Source organism: Harpia harpyja, chromosome 1 (assembly GCF_026419915.1).
Source record: "Harpia harpyja isolate bHarHar1 chromosome 1, bHarHar1 primary haplotype, whole genome shotgun sequence".
In the NCBI taxonomy this organism is placed as follows: Eukaryota; Metazoa; Chordata; class Aves; order Accipitriformes; family Accipitridae; genus Harpia; species Harpia harpyja.
The window spans coordinates 6,405,643-6,425,226 of NC_068940.1; the positions used below are offsets into that span (position 1 = coordinate 6,405,643).

The following is a 19,584-nucleotide window of genomic DNA, read 5'->3' on the forward strand; positions in this document are numbered from 1 at the left end:
ATACTGAGCACATTAAAACAATCAACTATCCAGAGATACTTCCTGATGCCCTCTTCCCCTAAGATCTCAAACACAAGCAAGGAGAAAGCCACAAACCATACAGTTGGGGGTATTTTGTTTTTTGTTTGGGTTTTTTTTTATTAATCTGTACCTTGTCATTTTCCAATTCAAAAACCCTGCTGCTGCTCTGACACGACATACCCAAGATACAAGTATTCTTAATCACGTCAGGCATCATAGTGAAACAACGAGTTCACATTATGTGACAGATATGCTTCCACTCACATCACGGGCAAAGAATGAAAGATACAGCATTCAAGTGCCTCCTTCAGAGGCTGTTCTGACTCTTTTATCTGTGTGCTGAAAACAGGTGCAGAGTATGTCAATGTCTTCCTAGTCCTTTTGAAAACAAACCAAACTATTCCTAGAATTCCTGATCCCGCAGGCCTTTCATTTGAATTATTTCATTCATCAGGACAGCAAAATAAAAATTCCTGTCCTCAGGTACAAGATGTTAAGCAACTATACCTAGCTAATATAAAATAGCTAGATTATCATCTGGCTCGTATAATATACTAGAAGATCATTAAAATCTCATTATATTTTCCACAAGAAAGTAAATATATATGCATATGTATCTCCCAGATCTCAAGATCCAGGTCCATCTTCAGGAAAGTAAAAAAAAAAAAAACTATTTGCTAAAGGAACCTATAAAAAAAAAAGCTACTGCATTAATTGCATGCCTCACACTATGCTGTGTGCAATTCTTATTCAGAATAAAGTCTGATTTACCACTGGAAACTTGGTTTCGGACATGTCTCAACAGTTTACTAAGGAAACCACACACAAGGGCATTTCACAGAGTTTACAGGGAAAATACAACATTTCCCTAACTGACAGTGAAACAAAACAAACAAGGCTTTAATTTCTTTAAAAACAGATTTCAGGAACAGAAAATACAGGCTACTGGCGTACAAAATACATTCAGATGTTGCAATTGTATTATTCAAGAACGTAAGAAATTAAACAGCTGTGCATTTTCCCAGTATGAGGTCCTTCAACCTTGCAAAACATACTTCAAAATAAAACTTCATATTACCTGAACCATTACACATCTGCATTTAAATTTAAAAAGGAATATAATGATGTCACAAAGAGGATGCATCTGATGAAGATATTTAAGCACTTGGCATTCTTCTAGATCAAAAATCCCAGAATCTATTAAAAAATGCAGCAAAGGAGGAACAAACATAAAAAGCTGTGAAAAATCTAGCAATAAAAAACATTGGAGGGGAAAGGACATCCCTTACACTGCTTTATAACACCAAAAGCATGTACAAATAGGTAAAGTTATCAACTCAATACAGGGAAGGGAAAAAGGGGGTTGATTTGTTGTTTTTTCTCTCTTCCAGAAAAATATCCAATATAATGGTGCAGCTGGCAAAACAAATAAGCTTTAGGTTATTTCAGTGGCCCACAAAAGAAAGAATACAGCCAAAATAAATTTCTTACCTTTTTAAGGAAGGTCTAAATCCTCCTGGATAATAATCCTGGGGAAAAAAAAAGAAAAAAAGACATAGCATGAACAAGCAGAACTAGCAGACAGAAAACACGAGTTCATGTTATTGTTCAACAAGCATTCATCCTCCCTTTGCAGAAATATGTTTCTTGCTCAGTTTGACCTCATGTCATGGTTTAACACCAGCTGGCAACTAAGTACCACACAGCCACTTGCTCACTCCTCCCCCCCACCCAGTGGGACGGGGAGGAGAATCAGAAAAAAAGTAAAACTCGTGGGTTAAGAACAGTTTAATAATTGAAATAAAATAAAATATCATAATAACAATAATTGTAATGAAAAGGAATATAACAAAGAGAGAGAAATTAGACCCAAGAAAAGACAAGTGATACACAGTGCAATTGCTCACCAGCTGCTGACCGATGCCTGAGCAGCAATCAGCCCCTCCCGGCCAACTCCCCCCAGTTATATACCAAGCATGACATTCCATGGTATGGAACATCCCTTTGGCTAGTTTGGGTCAGCTGTCCTGCCCGTGCACCCTCCCAGCTTCTTGTACACCTGCTTGCTGGCAGAGCATGGGAAACTGAAAAATCCTTAACTTAGGGTAAGCGCTACTTAGCGAGAACTAAAACATCGGTGTGTTACCAACTTTCTTCTCACACTAAATCCAAACCACAGCACTGTACCGGCTACTAGGATGAAAATTAACTCTATCGCAGCTGAAACCAGGACACCTTGTTAATGCTGGGAACACATGATGACTGGCTGACAAGGTGGAACAGTAACGACATTTTCCCTGTCCTTCCTTGAGCAGAGACACTAATCTTCTTGTCCTTTCACGGGGGGGGGGGGGGGTCAAAATCTGGTGTATTTAAGTTATTTCAGACCTCCTCCAGATTTCTGTCTTCAATCAGGAGTTTAAAATTTGGAATGAAAGAAGCGAAAGAGATTAAGGGTAAATTCTAGCTTAAAACATTCACAACTTTTTTTTTAAATTACACAGTAAAATTTTTTTAGACCAGATTACTTGATATCTGTACTAGTTCCATATGCATCCATGACATCCCTTCTTCAGAAGCAAATAAACAGATTTCTGCAGCTACTCTGACAGATTGACCAAAATAAGAGACAATAATAAAATTAGAAGCTAACGTATTCTTATGCTGTCAAGTTGTACCTGCAAAACTTTACGTTTCCCTTTAAAAAATGAATGTTAGCAAACAAAAAACAGTAACAGTGTCTTTAACGTCTTGACAGAAACAAAACTTCCCTTGCCCCTGCCTATTTCAGTCACCCCTCCTTGATCCTCTTGCGCATACCAAGGGAGTAAGTCCTTCTTTCCACAGAGGAAACTTCCACCCAGGTGGAAGAGGACCGCTCTTTCCTCTGTTTACCAACAGGTGTCCCCGGTAAAGCCCCGGGCTTTTATCCCCAGGCTCACACGGAGCAGAAGAAAACCGTAGCGTTAATATAAAACCGGACCGACCCACCGCCCAGCCCGGCTCGCCCCAGGGCAAGCTCGTTCCGTGCCCGCGGGCAAGCGGTAGCCCGGCCTGGAGCAGGGACGCCCCGGAACCCGGCTGGGCTCGGTCCCTCACCGGGCTCCCACCCCGCTGACGGCACCCGAGCAGCAACCCGGCCGCCAACTCCTCTGGAGATTCCCGCCAGAAAGGGGCCACCTCCCCCTCCCGGCTTTAACGCGGAGCCACGGGGAAGCCCCACAGGGGGACGGACGCGGCCATTACCGTCACAACCGGGGCGGGGAGGGCGGGGAAGCTCAACGGCGAGCCCCGACACTCACCGCCGCCTCAGCTGGGCTCCGCCATCACGGCCGCCGCGCAGCGCCCCGCCTCAGGCCCCCGCGCGCGCAGCAGCGCCGCGACGGCGGCCGGCAGCGGACAAAATAGTCCGCCGGGCACTGCCGGCGGGGCGGGAGCAGCGGGATAGGTCCCGCCGGCAGAACGGCGAGGTGTTTGACAGGCGGGCCGACGCTCCCGCTGCGTTCGCCGGTGGACTGCCGTAGGTGGGGGAGGAGGAGAGCTGAGGCCTATCGGGAGCCGGGGGCGGCGGGCGCTAGGGCCGCGGGAGCCCTAACGGCTCCTCACGGGGCCGCTGGGCCGGGCCGCCCCGGCCCTCAGCGGGGAGCGGCGGCGGGAGGGGAGAAACGGGGGAGCGGCGTCGCTTCCTCCGCTGCCGGGTAAAAACGGGGGGACGGCGGGGCCCGGAGCCGTGAGGGAGGTGATCCGGGGTCGTCTGTTCGGAGGGCGGCGGTTGAAAGCGGCTGCGAGGCCCCCGTCCTCGCCGCCCTCAGAAGGGAGAGGGTGCCCCGCCGGCCCGGGGCAGAGCTTCCCGCCGCTTCGGCCGCCGCGTTCGAGCCGCTCTGTGGAGGCCGCGCTGGGGTGTGAGGAGCTGGGAGCCGGGATCCGCACGCACGGCGTGGAACTGGCAGGCGGCGGCTGCTGTGCTGGAAACGTCGGATACTGTGAGGCTGAAGGTGAAGCGGTCGAGTCGGAAAACGGAATTTCCTCCGGCGGTGGGCCGTGGCTGTGGTTGAAGTGGAAATAACCGGTGCCCGGGTGTCTGCTGAGCACCGAGGGCACACGTCCTCGGCGCCACTTTCCCGAATCCTTGGGGATTCACCTTTATTTTAATGGAGAATTAGGTCCAGCAATACGTTTCCCGTTAAACGGTTGGATTCTGATGCATCTGATCCAAATGAATGATGAGCTATTTATTCCTGTTACAGCCACAATGCTTTTTTATTTTCAATCGTTAATTTCCTCAAAATCCAATGATAGTAGCAACTTTTCTGTTTAGTCTGGAAGGCATTGGTCAAAATATTTAATATTAGATGGCTAAAGTTTCTGGCATTGTTTTCCTCCAATGTAGGGCTCGTAGCAACTTTTCTAATTAATATGTTGGAAGACGTTAGTCTGGCTGTTTCAACTTGGATGGCTAAAGCTAGCGCTCTAAGCAGACAGATTGTTAAGTGCGTACTTTCCTTGTTGATCAAAGTGTTATGGAGGGTGAGCATAATATTATTGCTTTGTTTTTAATATACACAGTTAACCTAAAAAGATTATTTATATTGCATCTTTAACACATTAATTTGATTTTGAGGTAGCCAGCTTCGGTGTATAAAAATCACCATTTCCTGTAATTGCATTTCGAACATTAAGTTACTCTCTTTAGAGTAAGGAGCCTCTGGAATCATTATTTTATTCTCCAGCTGGCGGATTATAGTCTCCCTTGAACTGGAGGGAAAGCGAATGAAAGCCCTGAGCGTATTCCATAATAGGCCTATTGGTCTGCTAGCAGATAAAACTTGGCAACTTTTACCTATGAACTTTTACGTTCCCCTCCCTCTCCTTTTTCTTAAAAACTGGTGCTTATTTTATGTCACGCTTATCTGACGATGTTCACAGGCCAAAGAAGGATAATGATGAGAACAAAGTAACAGGAGAGATTTGAAGAGGTGAATTGGGACAGAAAGAAACAAGCACTTCCTTTAAATCAGTCTTTAAGAACAAATCATTCTAGGCAGGACTGAGCACTATTAATATCACCCTGGCCTCATGATAGAGTCATTGTTACAGCTTAAGATACATTTGCCTTTGTGATTGGTCTTTGTTTAAGCATGCAAGTACTTGTCAGAGGTACTCTCAGTGAGACACTGAGTGATGTGTATTTCATTATTTTTGCAGCATTTTTAGCCCAGAAGAGAGTGGAGGAAAACATTTTAAAATTGGCAGTCACATTAATCTATTTCAGACATCCTCCTTCATAGTACAGTGTAAGTAGTCCTTAGTATGTCAGTAAGTAGTCATATATATATTACCAATCAGTATTTTAACTGCTTCCTGATAAGGTTAGCGATTTTCTTCCTTTTTCTTTTCAGTTTCCCATATTCAGTTTTCTAAGTATTTCACATCAGTCTAAACTTCTCTATTCTGGGAGCACTGCACTGCACTACCCCACAGTTATCTCGACTAGCCAAGTGTTACCTCTCTGGTTAAACAAAACTGGGCAGACATCGGTGCTGTTTTATGGTTGACTGAAAGAGCAAAGCACAGATAGATAGTCTGTGAGACATACCCAAAAATCACCAGATGGCCAAGATGATTGACAAAACACTATTCATTAAGGGGAGGCGGTGAGCTCCAAGAGCAGCTCCCAGGCAGGAATAACCCATGAGTCCCATACCTAGTGACATAAATAGGCCATGCTGATCAGTTTCAGCATGATCCGGCAGAGTCCTTACTTTGTCCCGCTGCCAAGAATTCATAATATCAAGCAGCCCTTGTGCCAGCACAGTCCTATTCAGTCTTAGGATGTAGCCACAACATGGAAGGCACTCTTTAAAGTGCTTTTGAAGCTCACAAATCTAAATTGCTTTGTAGCATATTCATAATAACAAATAAAGCTGCACACAGACTGCTGGTAGTGCAGCAGGGAGCAAGGGAAGCAGGTGATTCCCTACCACCTCCTCACCGCAGGAAGAAAGCTTATCTATAGCTACCTGGGAAAACCACTTCTTCAGAGACAGCGGCTGGCAGTACAAGTCCCAGTACTGGCCTTCTATAGACTGGCAATATACATGCTCCAGTTCCTTGAATGTCCAAAGAACAGCCTTAGAATACATCCTTTCCAAGTTGCCTTATACCTTACTTCCTACTCTTCAGGGGTGGTAGACTTGAAGACACCAGCCTCAGGCTGGGTTACAAATCATGACAGGTTTTGCAGGAGTAGGTAGTTGGAAAATACAAAAACTAGTAGGAAAATAAAATACAAACCTCAATTACAGCTCATGGTTAGTAGAAGATACATCCTTAGTTGGTTTAGAGCATCTCAAGTAACATCCTTAAGGAAGGGAAACAGACGGGGAAGTGGGGGCCCAATTTTTACATGGCAACCTTATTCTCTGATAACTAACGTGCAGTTCTGGGTGGAAAAGTAAGTGGTAAGGCATGCCGAAAAAAAATGGAGAGTCCTAAAGTTAGATACAAGAAATCAGATTTCTTCCTGTGTTCCTGCAATTCAGGAGAATCTGGCTGGTCATTTGTCAGCAACATTCAGCACCACTCAGAATTGATAGCAACCCGTTTTTTCTGTTAGATGTGACACTTTCTCCCTGCCAAGTTTCAGAAAGAAAAAAGTGGGTAAAGAAACTCCCAAACTTAATAAAGGCAAAGCATTCTGCTGATCTTTGCTTAGCTGTAGAGTAATATCCAGGCAGATCTTGCTTCAGGAAGAAAAGCAAAATGCAGAAATGAATTATATTTGTTTATGCTTTTGTTAATATCACTCCATTGACTTTGCTATACAGGCTCTTGGTTCACTTAATCTTAAGAATTGTTGGCTCCAGGAACACTAATGGCATTGTGCATTAACTGTGTTCCATAGAGAAAAAATTGGCATATACTGCTAAATTTGGTGCTTCTAAACATGTAGCAATGTCTTATGCTACAAAAAGTACCTTACATATCTTTCATACTTTCTACAACAAAAATGTCCATGTCTGCATCAAGACAGTGTTGTAATTTAGTCTTTCAGGTATGAGTCAAAAAGAATAAAAAGTGATCGTATCTGTCGTTTGTAGGTGGACGAGTTCTCACTGTAGGTTCAAGGGCAGGAACACTGCTTTTTTTTTTCTTTTTAAATTCTTCTGGGTGTAAAGGAGTGTGTAGTTGCCTATCATTCAGGCCAGTTTTGAAAGATTTCTCAGAATTCTTTTCAATCTGCTGGCAGCCAAGGAATGCAGCACATACAGGCCCCAATAAAACCTCCCTGAAACTAGTATTTGTACACTGAATAATGTTGAGGTGCACTGTGCTAGCTCAGGGGAGCAGAATGAAGTATTTTAACTGGCTGGTTTATTTCTCCTGCAACTCATCGCATCCAAAGTTTACAAAGCAGTTACAGAAAGCAGAAGGGAGAGGAGAGAAAATTACATGAAAACTGGCAATCAGTAGCAGAGTCTAGGAGTGAATAAAAAAGTGCTTATGGCACCTGTAGAACAGAGAAACTGAGAACAGGCCAGGGAGCTATGACAGATAGGACAGAAAGAGGACATTTATTGTCATCTCTGCTTCAAAGGGAGAACAGAGAACACCGTCCTCTAGCCTTCCTTTATTATTTGTTGGGAATATGGAAGAACATAGGATCTTCTCTGTAATCTTCCTTTCAGTACTGCTCTGCACAGAAGTTAGAGTACAGACAGGTGCATAAAGAGATAAAATAGTAGCCTTCTCCTTGTGTGCAGGGAAGATGATGAGACACACAGAACTTGCTCAGAAGTGTAATATTTAAGCAAACGATCCTACTGTGGTTTTTTTATCCTTATAGGGGTTTTTTTGTTTTAGTAACTGATGGCCATGCATCCAGAAAGGTGCAGCACCAAGACCAGAAAGGGAGCACAAGTTCGTAAATGCATGTATGGTGCAAGAGACTGTTGGATATGACTCAAGTAAACAGAACTCCTTCTTTTCAAAGCTACTATTAGGAGACTTCTGGAGAATTATCAGTAGGAAGGTTAAACAGATCCTCAACACTTGCTTTCATGTCATTTAATCCTAGAATAACCCAATTTCTATGAAGTTTGAAAGAAGTCTGTTCATAATTCATGGGGGGGGGGGGGGGGGGGGGGGATAAATAAAAATAAACCTGTGTTATCCCAACCTTTGGATCTCCTCCTATGTCTCTACATGTCTCTTTTTCTTGTTTCACTCTGGCTTAAAAAAAAAAAAAAGCTGAACTTACTGTTGGCATAATAAAAAAATGGCATTGAAACATACCTGGTGTCAAATGAGTGTGAGCACTAATAATGAAAATAGTAACAGCTAGGTTCCAAGAACCAGCATGATTGGCACCAAGAGTAAGAAGAATTTACATAGCCATATACAAATCTAAACTCTTTAAAAAATCCTTTTTATTGATTCATTACCATACAAAATTTATTCAAATTACATCCATTTGAAGTGGTAAGATCACAGCTAGAGAACAGGTCATCCTTTAATAAATCTATTTACAAAACTCACCATAAAAGCTTTTTTTGTTGTTTTTTTGTTTGGTTTTTACAGTATTTTACAGAGGTTTTTTTTTTAAACTAGCATACAATGCAAAGCTAAATTAGATTAGTATTTTGCCCACACACATTGGGACAAGTGTTTAATTTGTACAAAAAAAAGATGGTCTGCGTTAGTCTTCATTTTCTCTTCCCCCGCAAAAGTGCCCCTTTGTCTCGCAAATCTTCATGCTCACACAACTTTTACTTTCCTCTTCCACAAGACGAAAACTTTAAATACTACAATTTTATTTACAGATCCACATCTAAAAAAACTCTTAAAAAATTACAAACCAGCTAGAAAATATTCTGGCAGTGTTTACAAATTAATTCTATTGTACAAAACTGCTAGATAACTAAAGTGTGAGTTGAGAACATTTATCAACTTAAATACAACTGCTGAATGATCTATGCACACATTTGTACATATAAACACACACTTAACACTGTTTAACAGTTCTTTATGTGTTGCCCTTTATACATTTGTTATATTCCAAAACTCACACAGTCATACAGTTCTCTTATTAGTACTGTGACTTCTCGCCTTCTCATGTGTGAGCTTTCATAGCAGCAACTCAATGGTACCAGAAAACCTGCATACATAATATCCTACTACAGTACAAATAGTACTAATTTTCTGAGTATGTCAGATAAGCACAACAGTAATGCAAACAAAAGGATTATATGGGCATCATCTAATCAACATTACATTAATTTAGCCCAGAACATGGCAACATATTTTACACTCAAAAAAAAAAAAATTATTTAAGACTTCTTAGAATTCCTCTCACGTTCAAAAAATAAATATTGGTACTATACTATACTACCAAAGATCTTCAAAAAATAAATGCAATTCAGTTGATGTGGTACTTACAGTTATGTACTTTGGAAAAAAATTAGTTCCATTTTGCTGGCGAAGAGAATTATAAAAAGCTGTAAGCAGAGGAAGCTAACCCACTGAGATAAATATGATATATTGAACAAACAAAGCTTGGCATAAGTGTTTTCCATAGAGGGAAAAACCCACAGTGCATCTCTAGTAGGCACTTAACACAAAGCCCCACTTAGTACCACAAAAATTTATGTACCAGTTCTAATGCACACTGGGGGCAGTAAAATTGAACTGTGCATCTTCGTTCTAGTTTAAAAAAACAACCAACAAAAACTACTTTCACACACACACACAAGCATTTTTAAAAATCTGTGATTACTACGAGAAGTGGCAGAACTTTATACTTTTCAATATTTGCAATATACACTACATTTACAGTGTATTTTTTTATTAAAAGCTTTTAAGGACATAAGTATTTGACCTCATAATGAGACATATACACAGCTCAAAATGAGCATTATGACAGCAATTTAAACATTCCCACAAGTAGCTGAAGAATCCCATTTCACGCTTTTGCATTACTTCATATTTATGTTCACTGCAGGTACAATCCATGTTGTGACACTCAAGAGACATGCATTCTCTGCAGAAGGCACGACCTGAAATACTATTATAAAATTGTAATTTAGGACTAAAGCAGTTCATTGAGCCCTTCTCCATAAGCCCACTTGTCACGGTAAGCAGAGACTGGGGGAGTGTGAAGACAAAACATTTACGGTCACCTGCTTGCACTTGCTGACTCACAAGGCGCTGGAGCTCAGGGTCAAGGAGAAGGCCTTGCTGTAAAAGCCTTCGCTTCCCGTTTATAGTATTTTAGGGAGTATTTAATTAAAATATCAGCACTGTTCGAGAGCCTAGTTTATTTAATAATGCTATTTTATAGTAAGTAGGGGACAACTCTGAATGATGGCAGGTTTTTTGATTCCATTAAAAAAATGATTTAGATATGGAAAGCATTTAAGAGAATCAGCTGTATATAAATTCATCCACCAATGAAGGAAGCTTCTCTAAATCATAAGCATCAAAGAGGTCACTGATGCCTTCTTCATCCCCAAGGCTCAGCAAATAATCTTCCTGAAGCAGAGGAGGCAGCAAATTCACAAATGGTCCTTCAAAGTTTGAGGGAATTTGGTCCTCGGTCTGCTGTAGAAGGTTGGCTGGAGAAGCCAACGGAGAGATTGTTGCCATATTTACTGAGCAGTCACCTTGTCCTGAGTTAGCAGAAGCCACTTCTGTAAGAGGGGGAAGAGAACAAATAAAGATGACACATTTAATCTCATTAGAAATACCAGACACAGATCAAACAAAGAACCCACTGCATAAAGGGCCTTTCATAAAGCATCATTTCAACAAAATACAGCCTCTGTATAATTTCTAGCTTGTTTTTGATATGTAGAAAGGGCTTCTCAAAAATGCTCATGTTGCTATCACCACTGACTTTTCTACTAAAAAATTATTTTACAAGGTTTAAACAACTACTGGGGAAAAAAAAAAAAACAGTAAGTGTAGCCAGAGATGCCCATTTTTTGGTGGAATTCATAGTCAAAGTGAAAACTTTATAGGCAAGAGATGCCATCAGTGACGCTGTAGCTGCATAGACCCATACACAGAGATTTCTACCTCTTGTGGTGAGGTGAATCTTTGCTGCTACTGTCCTATTTGAAAACACAAAAGCAACTAAATTGTTTCTTTCTTCAATATTGCATAAACTTTAGTTACATATGATATGCAGATAGGAAACTTATTTTAAAGAATTGATACAGAGGAAAACATATTTCCTGCTATATAAATCAGAAAGACACAGTGGAAAACTGATACCCTAGCTTTTCACTTCTAAGAAAAATAAAGCCAAAAAGTAAGAGCTGGATATCTGAAGGTCAAAATGAAATCTTGAATGAGAGCATGAAGAAGGGCCATTAGTATTACAAAGAAATAATTTTACCTTTGGAAATGGTTTTGGAAATATTTCCGTTGTGGTCCTGACTGTAGGTTTTCATTGGACTGAGGGCATCATTTTCCTCTGGGCACAGATAAACTTCGATAGGTCCTTGAGTACTAGATAAATGTATCAATGCACTCTGCTAACAAAACAAACATCAATAAGATGTTATACCAATGAATACAACAGAATATTGACGATATGGAGTAAATTCTTACTGGGGTGTGAGTGTTTGAATACATTTTTTTACTAACCAAAAGAACCTGAAATCCCCCATGCATTTATTTGAAGATGTGAAAGGCTTGGCTGATGTATCTTGTAGACTGGAAGAGAACATAAAAGCCTTTCCCACTGTCTGTAGTGCACAAATCTCAGAAGCCCACCATTTTATGTGTTGTATCTTAGCCAGAGAGGTATAAAAGATTGAACTCCTAACATTTTCTTACAACCACAATAACCTGGAGCATTCTGATGGCATGGAGCTATGGGATGCAAGTCACAGGTTTTATTATTATTATTATTCATAACAATATTATTGGATGTATTTGTGTAAATGTTTCTGCTTTAAACAGATGCCAAAACATCCTTCCCACTCCCCCAAAAACCTTCAGCACTTATTCACACTGAACTCAAATAGCTGTATGTAAGTTCACCTGTTTATCAGGGAAGCTTTTCCAAATAACAAAAAAAGAAAAACAGATGCCATTTTGTTCACCCAAACTTGTTTATGTAAGTTCTTCTGCCCCCTCAAGGCAGCAATTTTGATGGTGGTAGTGAATAACAGGAACTCCTAGTTCATCGCAAGAAGTTACATTTTCTTAACTTTCGCACATTGATGCAATAAAACAAGATGACATATATAGACAGAAAGTCTGCAAAGTTTCTCTTTATGTTATGATGGAAAATCATAAATTATTCTGGTTACAAATAAATGTGCTCCAGCTGTATTACATTAATAGTTTTAAAAAGCATGAATACAGGCATTATATACCTCTTTGCAGACTTGTTTCAAACACATTCATTGTGCCCTTTGACAAAAAGTTTTTCATATTACTTGCATTCTAACCATTATGTAACATAACAGACAGTATTTACAAATACAGAGAACAGCAACTGAATCGGGATTCCCCAGGGCGCAGAAAACAGTTCAGACTACTTAAGGCAATGCTATAGATAATTAGAAAAAAGGAGATGGAAGTTGGAGAAGGTACTGTTGAGTGACTTGAGATATGCAAAAAAAGACACTGAATTGTAACTGCAAATGAGAGAAAGAAATAGGACTTTACTGCCTGAAGCTGAAAATCAAATGAATAAGTTGGATATAGGGGATAAGGGAGGTCTAGGCGCTAATTTTAATGATTGTGTGCATCTCTAACTGCCTGATTTCACTGAATTAAAATCAAAGCATAATGCCTAGGAGAAAGAAGCAGGAAAGCAAGCAATGATAACAGTATATATTTATGGATACTGATAAAAGATATCCCTTCCTCATTGCAGCAAAATGATTTATTGTTCCAAAACCCGCACCTAGGTTCAAAGGGGAAATTAAGGACAAAAGGGGAAGAACAAAAAAAAAAAAAAAAAAAAAGGATGGAAACCGTAATGGGCCTAAAGCCCATAAAGTGAAAAATAATCTTAGGAAAAGAAGTGACAGGGAATCCCGAAGTCTGTTCCTGCCCACCCAGCAGCAGGTAGCCCTGGGCTCACTGGAACCGGCACAACGGTAGGGATGAAGGAGTAATGCAGAGGTACGAACACAACACAGAGGAGTTTGGGGGTTAGCCCTCTCTCTAATTGGTCCTTGAGTGAAGAAATTAGGTACACTTCTTGATTCTCTAAAGCAGTGGCTCCTGCAAATTCCGTTTGCCCAATGTACTTGGGTCTGTCAGAACAACTGGGAATTGTAAAGCAGCACACTTTTACCACCAAGATAAAATCCCAGGAGCAGCTGAACCATGTGGTTCATAAACCATGAGAGGAATGAAGAAAAGTAAAGCTATTCCCTGAGGATATCTTCAAAGAAAAGCCACCTGAAGCATTTTTCTCTGCAATTGTGACATAAAAGGAAGCAGCTAAATTACCCTAGACATCTACCTGAGATAAGAAACAAAAGAATGACAGCCAGACATCTCATACACAAAAGCCAGCATTCAGAGAGACTGTGGCTTGAGTAGCAAGGGGCAACAGAAGAGGCACACAGATGAACACAGCTTCAGAAATAGAAATACTTAAAATAGGAAAGGAAATCCCCATCCCCTACAGATTTCACGATAGCAAACAAAAAGTGCACTAGCAGAACGTACAAAGTTTTACACAGATGTGTAAAATCAGTGTCAATGAAGCAAAGATGATGATGGAAGAAGGAAGGGCAAAAATGGATTCTAGGAAACACTAGTTTCTACAATAACTGTAGTACTTCAGAAAAGGAAACCCTACATGAAAACATATGTCTCAATAAATTAGGGTATCAGTAATAGGAGTCATCAAGATGCTTAAGGCATTGAGTTATCCATGAACTTTATAAATAAAACTACATAAAGCTAAAAAAAAAAAAAAAAAAAAAAAAAAAAGACCTGAATCTCTTAAGAGAAAGATTTTACATGGTTACAAACAGGAAATTTTGACTGTAGAGGAAGAGCTGTTCTTTTATGTAAAGTATAGCAAAAGAGAGAGTATCTGTAAATAGCGTGGATTACTTTGAAGGAAAGCTGGAACCAAAAGAAAAGGAACAAATAATGATTGCCCTGTGTAAACTGATTTTTAAAGTTTCCCCTTCCTTTAAAAAAAAAAAAAAAAAGTCTGAAGTTTGAAAGACAGATGAATGTAGGACTGTATGCCAATACAATCCAACTTCGGCATCAGTTACCATAGTAAGACTCACAACAATAGAAAAATGATATATAACCTGGCAGGAAATGCCAGGTTCTCCTTACCTCCACTGGGTCAGGCACTTCAAGTCTTGTTTCTGGAGGAGCTTTCACAACTATAACAGTTTGGTCTTTAAGGCCACTAATTTTTCGAATATCTTGATACGTCACATAAGCTAATGTAATTACTGTTAAGGAATTTTCCAACCTGGGTTACAATATATTCAGACTATTAGAAGAGGCAGAAGTCTTTGAATTATTTTTCCATTTTCTCATGGCTGTGTTGCTCTTAGCCCAAAGTTTTCTATTCTCTATACTGGTTGTGATTGTAGTGAAGCTGTGTGAGAACTTCCCAGGGCCACTACCGAGTGACAAAAGCGATTCTCCGTGCTTAGTGCTTCTTTCCTCCTTTACACACATAAAGCTACATAAGCTAAAGCCCCACAACCTGAAATTACTCACAGACTGCGCAAAGCAAAATTTTTTTTACACACTTGCTATCAAAATGCAGAGAACTGGAAATCTCAGAAAAAATGTAAAGGAATTTACAGATGCATGTTATGGAGGTGCATATACAATATATTTCTGAAGTCATCAACAAAACCATAATTTCAGTTTTCATTTGAGGGGTTTTTGTAAACTTTTATACAACATATATATAAACATATAAATGTATAAACATTTACACAATACTCATATATTTATATATTAACTTATATAAAATTATTTCAAAAACCTGTTTAAACTACTTTAAACAACTTCACAGTGCAGAAGGTCAATTTCTGCATAAGCATGGAATGAATATGAATATTTTGCTGTTCAACACAAATTTGTCCAAGTCAACGTGAGTGTTTTAGTGGGTTACCGCACAGTGTTGCCTCACTTACTGACCCATGTAACCGAGGTGTCACAGTGCTTTTGGTTGCAAAAAGAAGTGTGCAACAGCCACAATGACATGCAAGCGCTTCCAGCTCTTTAGTTTTGTCATCTGTGAGGTATCTATCATAATGTTTATGCCATAGAAATAAAAAGCCTAATTTATTATTATACTTTTTGGGGGTGTAAATGAGAACAATTTTGGTAAATGTGTACTGTTACCACGCAGTACAGCAAGACAGACTGCCCAAGCTCAAAACACTAATACATGTCACACCTAACTTGGACCTAACAGGTCAATAGGCAAAGCAACAGGTCAGCTTTCACCCAAGCGGCTTTAACAAGGCTTTTACCACTCATTTAGTAAGGTTTGCAAAGGCAGAGTACAAATTACAGCAACAGTGGCTGTCACTATATGAACAAAGGAAAGGATTGCACGGTTTTCAAATAAAACAACAATCTTCATTGCTGTAGCTAAAGGCTCCCCATGCTAATGCTGGGCATACCCCAAAACATTCAAGGTAGCAATCGGTTACTTTCTGATTCTATTTATAAGGGAGACAAGGAAGCATACTACCTAATTGTGAGGGAAAAGAAAAAAAAAACCTTCAAAAGCAGAAACTTCATCTTCAGTGATTAAGCAAAGGAAGAGGCTTCTCAGCTCCATAAGTATTCAGCAGGTCATCTCATGTCAGACTTCAGTGAGGTGAGCGAAAGACAGTACTGGGATGCACTCAGATTCATCCCCAGGTTTCACATGCAATCCTTCCTCAACAATCACTAGTATTATCACTAAACTTAGAGTCACAGAAGGATTTGGGGAATACGCTCTCCTAAATCCAAAAGCATGAGGCCAACACACTGCTAACGCTGATCCCTGCTCACCCATCCCCACGGCAGCCAGCAGTGGCAGGGCAGGGATCACTACCACAGGAATCAGCACTAGAAAAACAAAGAATCGTAATGCTCAGTTTTGTCTTGCTTAAATCTCTTCAGGGATCAAGCTCTTAGCTGAAGGCAGTGCTGACCCTACTCCCTATGCCACTTGGTGACCTTTGCTTACGTCTCGAAATGTGTATGAAAGCTAGTCAAAAGACAGTATTTACATAGTTCACATACTTCCTACTGACACTCCCGTAGTTATTTCCTATCCTTCAGAACAAAGTAGTCTACCTTATTGGATGCTCTTTAAGAACTACTCATTATAAAAAGTACTAAAAGTTTTCACATCAGCATTTAATAAAATGCTTCCTTCTGTTGCTAATCGGTAGGAAATCTAGTGAAAATGAGAATTGGTTAATTACAAGGGATATTAACAGCCAAAATACCTGAAGTCATATGAACCGTATGCAATTGAGCATTGCTATTACATTAAATAATTCAGTCCAAAATAGTCATTTTGAGAGCTCATAAAACCTTTATCTATGATATTCTATTATAGATTCTCTAACCAGAGGAATCTGAAAATTTGTTGCAAGTTTCAGACTAAACTGACTCCTAACTTTATTTTCCTCTCTGTGCCTGTAATGTATATACACAGCAGTTTAAATTAAAAAAAAAAAAAAAAAGTAATGAGTTCACACACACGCAAAACTCTGTTACCTTAGCAAAGACTTTGTCTGCATGCCTTTATCATTTCTGCACACATAAAACCAGGGTTTGCTCTAGGCCCAAAATAGTCAAAAAAGGACTGGGTTGTTGGATGTTGTCATTCATTAATCAGCTAGATTGTTGGTTCTACTCTATGTGAACACAGATGTTAACAGGCTCCTTCATATACCACCTTTTCTTTTTTCTTTTGACATTCCAGAAGCATTACAGGTGCAAGTGGCTTAAGTAACTTTTATATAGAACTACATTAAAACCCATTAGCCAACTTCTTGAAATTTCTGATGCTTTATATCCCATTATGTAGAGGAATTCTCCTAGTATTACAGGGCACAGCAAGGAGACTAACCACCTTTGAGATTTTGGGAAAAAGGATATCTCTGATTCTCTGTGTCCTCCGTTAGCAGCTTGAGGTCCAGGGTGCAGCTTTGGATTAGCTCATCCAGTTTCTTCTCTTCCTGAGTCAGTTCGGTCACCTCCTTCGTGAGGCCTTGACGCTGTGCCAGCATGCCACCATCCTCTGACAGACTGCAGCCCCTACAGATACGAAGAAGGAAGACACCTTTTCAGCATTTGTACAACTTGACCCTATGCTATGGGAAAGGGAAGAGGCAGGGTTTTACACTGCAGATCAAGTTCTTAGCCCATTCTCCCTAAACCTGCCCATAACGAGTCAACATAAACTATGCTTTCCAGAAAAAGCATCTTTTTATCATGACAACACATTCTGGACTGCCACTGAGATGGAAAAGTTGATTATTTCTAAGCACTTCCAAAATCTTGCTTCTAGCTCCCCTCTCCTCTAACCACACCCTGAAAAAGACCGAGGAAAGCAGTAGGTAGGGACATGTACCTAAAAACTTACTCCACTTGGAGAAGCAAATGAGTTAATCCAGTATTCAGACAAAATGTTGGTTTCTAATTTCCCTAACAAATGCTATTTATACACTGAAAACCTGTCTTAACAGAAAAAGAAAGCTTTATCCTGATGGAAGGCATTTTGGATGATTGCTTGGAGCAAAGTGTTAGAATGGAAGGTGGGAAAAGAAAAACACTGCTGCTCTGTGACAGTGAAATCAGCCAGCAGGAATGGAAAAGGATAATGAATACTCACATCCACTGAATGTTGTTTTTGGATTTTTTCTTAATGAGATGGATGCCTTCCAGCACATTGGTGATATCGTAAATCCTCCTTTTTTGCACCTTGAGGACCTCTGCCGCTCTGTTCAAATCTAAGACCCCATCAGGAGATTGGCTCAGCAACTGAATGAACTTCTTTGTAAGAAGGCCAAGTGATGTATCATACCGAGTCTTTTCTGAAGGAGATTTTGGAGCTTGGAAAGAAAAGGAAAAAAAAAAAAAAAAAAAAAACCAACCCAAACAGATAAATCAGTTTTTCTCTCTTTGGTTCCAAAAGCAGCATCCAGAAATGAAAGGATATGTATTACAGATATTTCTTTCATTTTTACTAAAGAAATCTCTCAAACCTCTGCATTAAGACACAACTTACCACTAGGTATTTATTTGTATTTCAAGATGTACTTTTCCAAAAGTCACAGGTACATGAGCAAATATATACATTTTTTTAAATGCAAATATTTCCATTAGTCTGATGGATACCTATAGCAATATTCTACTTAGGCTTTCACTATGTGAATTCTTAATAGTATTTTTAGTATCTATTTATCCTGGCAGCAATACCAAAAATTCCCCTATGACTCTCCTCCATCAGGCTGATAGCCAGCTTTCATCAGGGTTTGATTTTTCCCTCTTGTAAGATAAGTGTTTCACATGCAATTAAGCAGGACTTAGGTGTACTTCAGTGGATGAACACAATGACGGATTCCATCAGCACCAGACTCCACGGCTTACAGAAAACTCAAGTGAATTGAAGGAGACTGACGTAAGATACAATTTATAATCATCATTTCTCCATAACCAAACAATGCTCAAACTGGGCAAGAGTATCCACTTCTAAATTAGAAATCAGCAAACAGCTTGGATCTTACTAGACAACTCGCTGTTTTCATGCACAACTGCAACATCATACACTTAATAGATGCGCTTTTAAGAGTTTAAATACTTAGATCAGAATAATTTCTAATTCTAAATGTTTGAGGCCTTTGTGTCAAGGGAAATGAGCCAGCCATTATTAGAAGTCTGCTGGGCTGGTACATCTCAAACCTTTCATTCGCTTGAAGTATTATGCAGGATGGATCTTAGGCTGATCTGGTGGTCATTTTCATGTTTTCAAGGTTCAGGTCCCACATTTAATTGCAGAAGTTAGTCAAAATTGAAATCCTACCTGAAAGCAAACCTTTAGACTACCCTGAAATATTTTGAAGAATATGATGGCTTTTCAATGAAAACCAAGTCATTGCCTGTTTGCAAAGAGAACCAGCTAGCTGTACCTCATTGTCTGGTAGATTGAGGGCTTGTCTGCACTGGGAAATGGAGGAATATTCGTATCACTTAGGTGACCTTGTGAATTTAGAGCAGGGTGGGTTCTGTTTGTTTGTTTGTTTTTCTTTTGGGGTTTGGAAAAGAATGAGAGAGTCGGAGTCATAAGGACAAGAGGCCTTGACCCCCACCTAAAATGGCATGTGCTCCTGGTCATGCACCAAGAAGTCCTCTGTCCAGCCTTACCAACACTGCAGCAGCATCCTATGCTTTGAACGACACTGAACTTCTGTGAAAACACACTTCAATTTAAAATGGATTTCATTTAGCTTAATGAAGTTTAGTTTAATTAAAACAACTGTGGTTGTTTAACTTGTCCACTTTAAGTTTGTATCTTTAATTAATGTCACTTTTCCT

General features: G+C 39.9%; 2 protein-coding genes across 6 annotated transcripts in view; both read right to left on the bottom strand.

Moving 5' to 3' along the window:
* CDKAL1 (CDK5 regulatory subunit associated protein 1 like 1) overlaps nucleotides 1-3,382 on the bottom strand; it is a 432,072-nt gene extending 428,690 nt beyond the window's left edge. The window contains exons 1-2 of one of the 3 annotated variants that reach the window (XM_052805186.1): nucleotides 3,324-3,382; nucleotides 1,513-1,550 (exon numbers count right to left, since the gene is read on the bottom strand). The gene's annotated coding sequence lies outside the window, so the exon portion shown is untranslated. Of the gene's footprint in view, nucleotides 1-1,512; nucleotides 1,551-3,267 lie in introns of all 3 variants that reach the window. The other 2 variants (XM_052805237.1, XM_052805157.1) reach the window with 2 other exon arrangements.
* Nucleotides 3,383-8,428: 5,046 nt separating this feature from the next.
* E2F3 (E2F transcription factor 3) overlaps nucleotides 8,429-19,584 on the bottom strand; it is a 43,542-nt gene continuing 32,386 nt past the window's right edge. For 2 of the 3 annotated variants that reach the window (XM_052805549.1, XM_052805725.1), the window contains exons 3-7: nucleotides 17,882-18,101; nucleotides 17,144-17,304; nucleotides 14,350-14,462; nucleotides 11,420-11,558; nucleotides 8,429-10,709 (exon numbers count right to left, since the gene is read on the bottom strand). In XM_052805549.1, the coding sequence (XP_052661509.1) occupies nucleotides 10,444-10,709; nucleotides 11,420-11,558; nucleotides 14,350-14,462; nucleotides 17,144-17,304; nucleotides 17,882-18,101 (899 nt within the window). In that variant the 3' untranslated portion in view covers nucleotides 8,429-10,443. The remainder of the gene's footprint in view (nucleotides 10,710-11,419; nucleotides 11,559-14,349; nucleotides 14,463-17,143; nucleotides 17,305-17,881; nucleotides 18,102-19,584) is intronic. The other variant, XM_052805638.1, reaches the window with a different exon arrangement.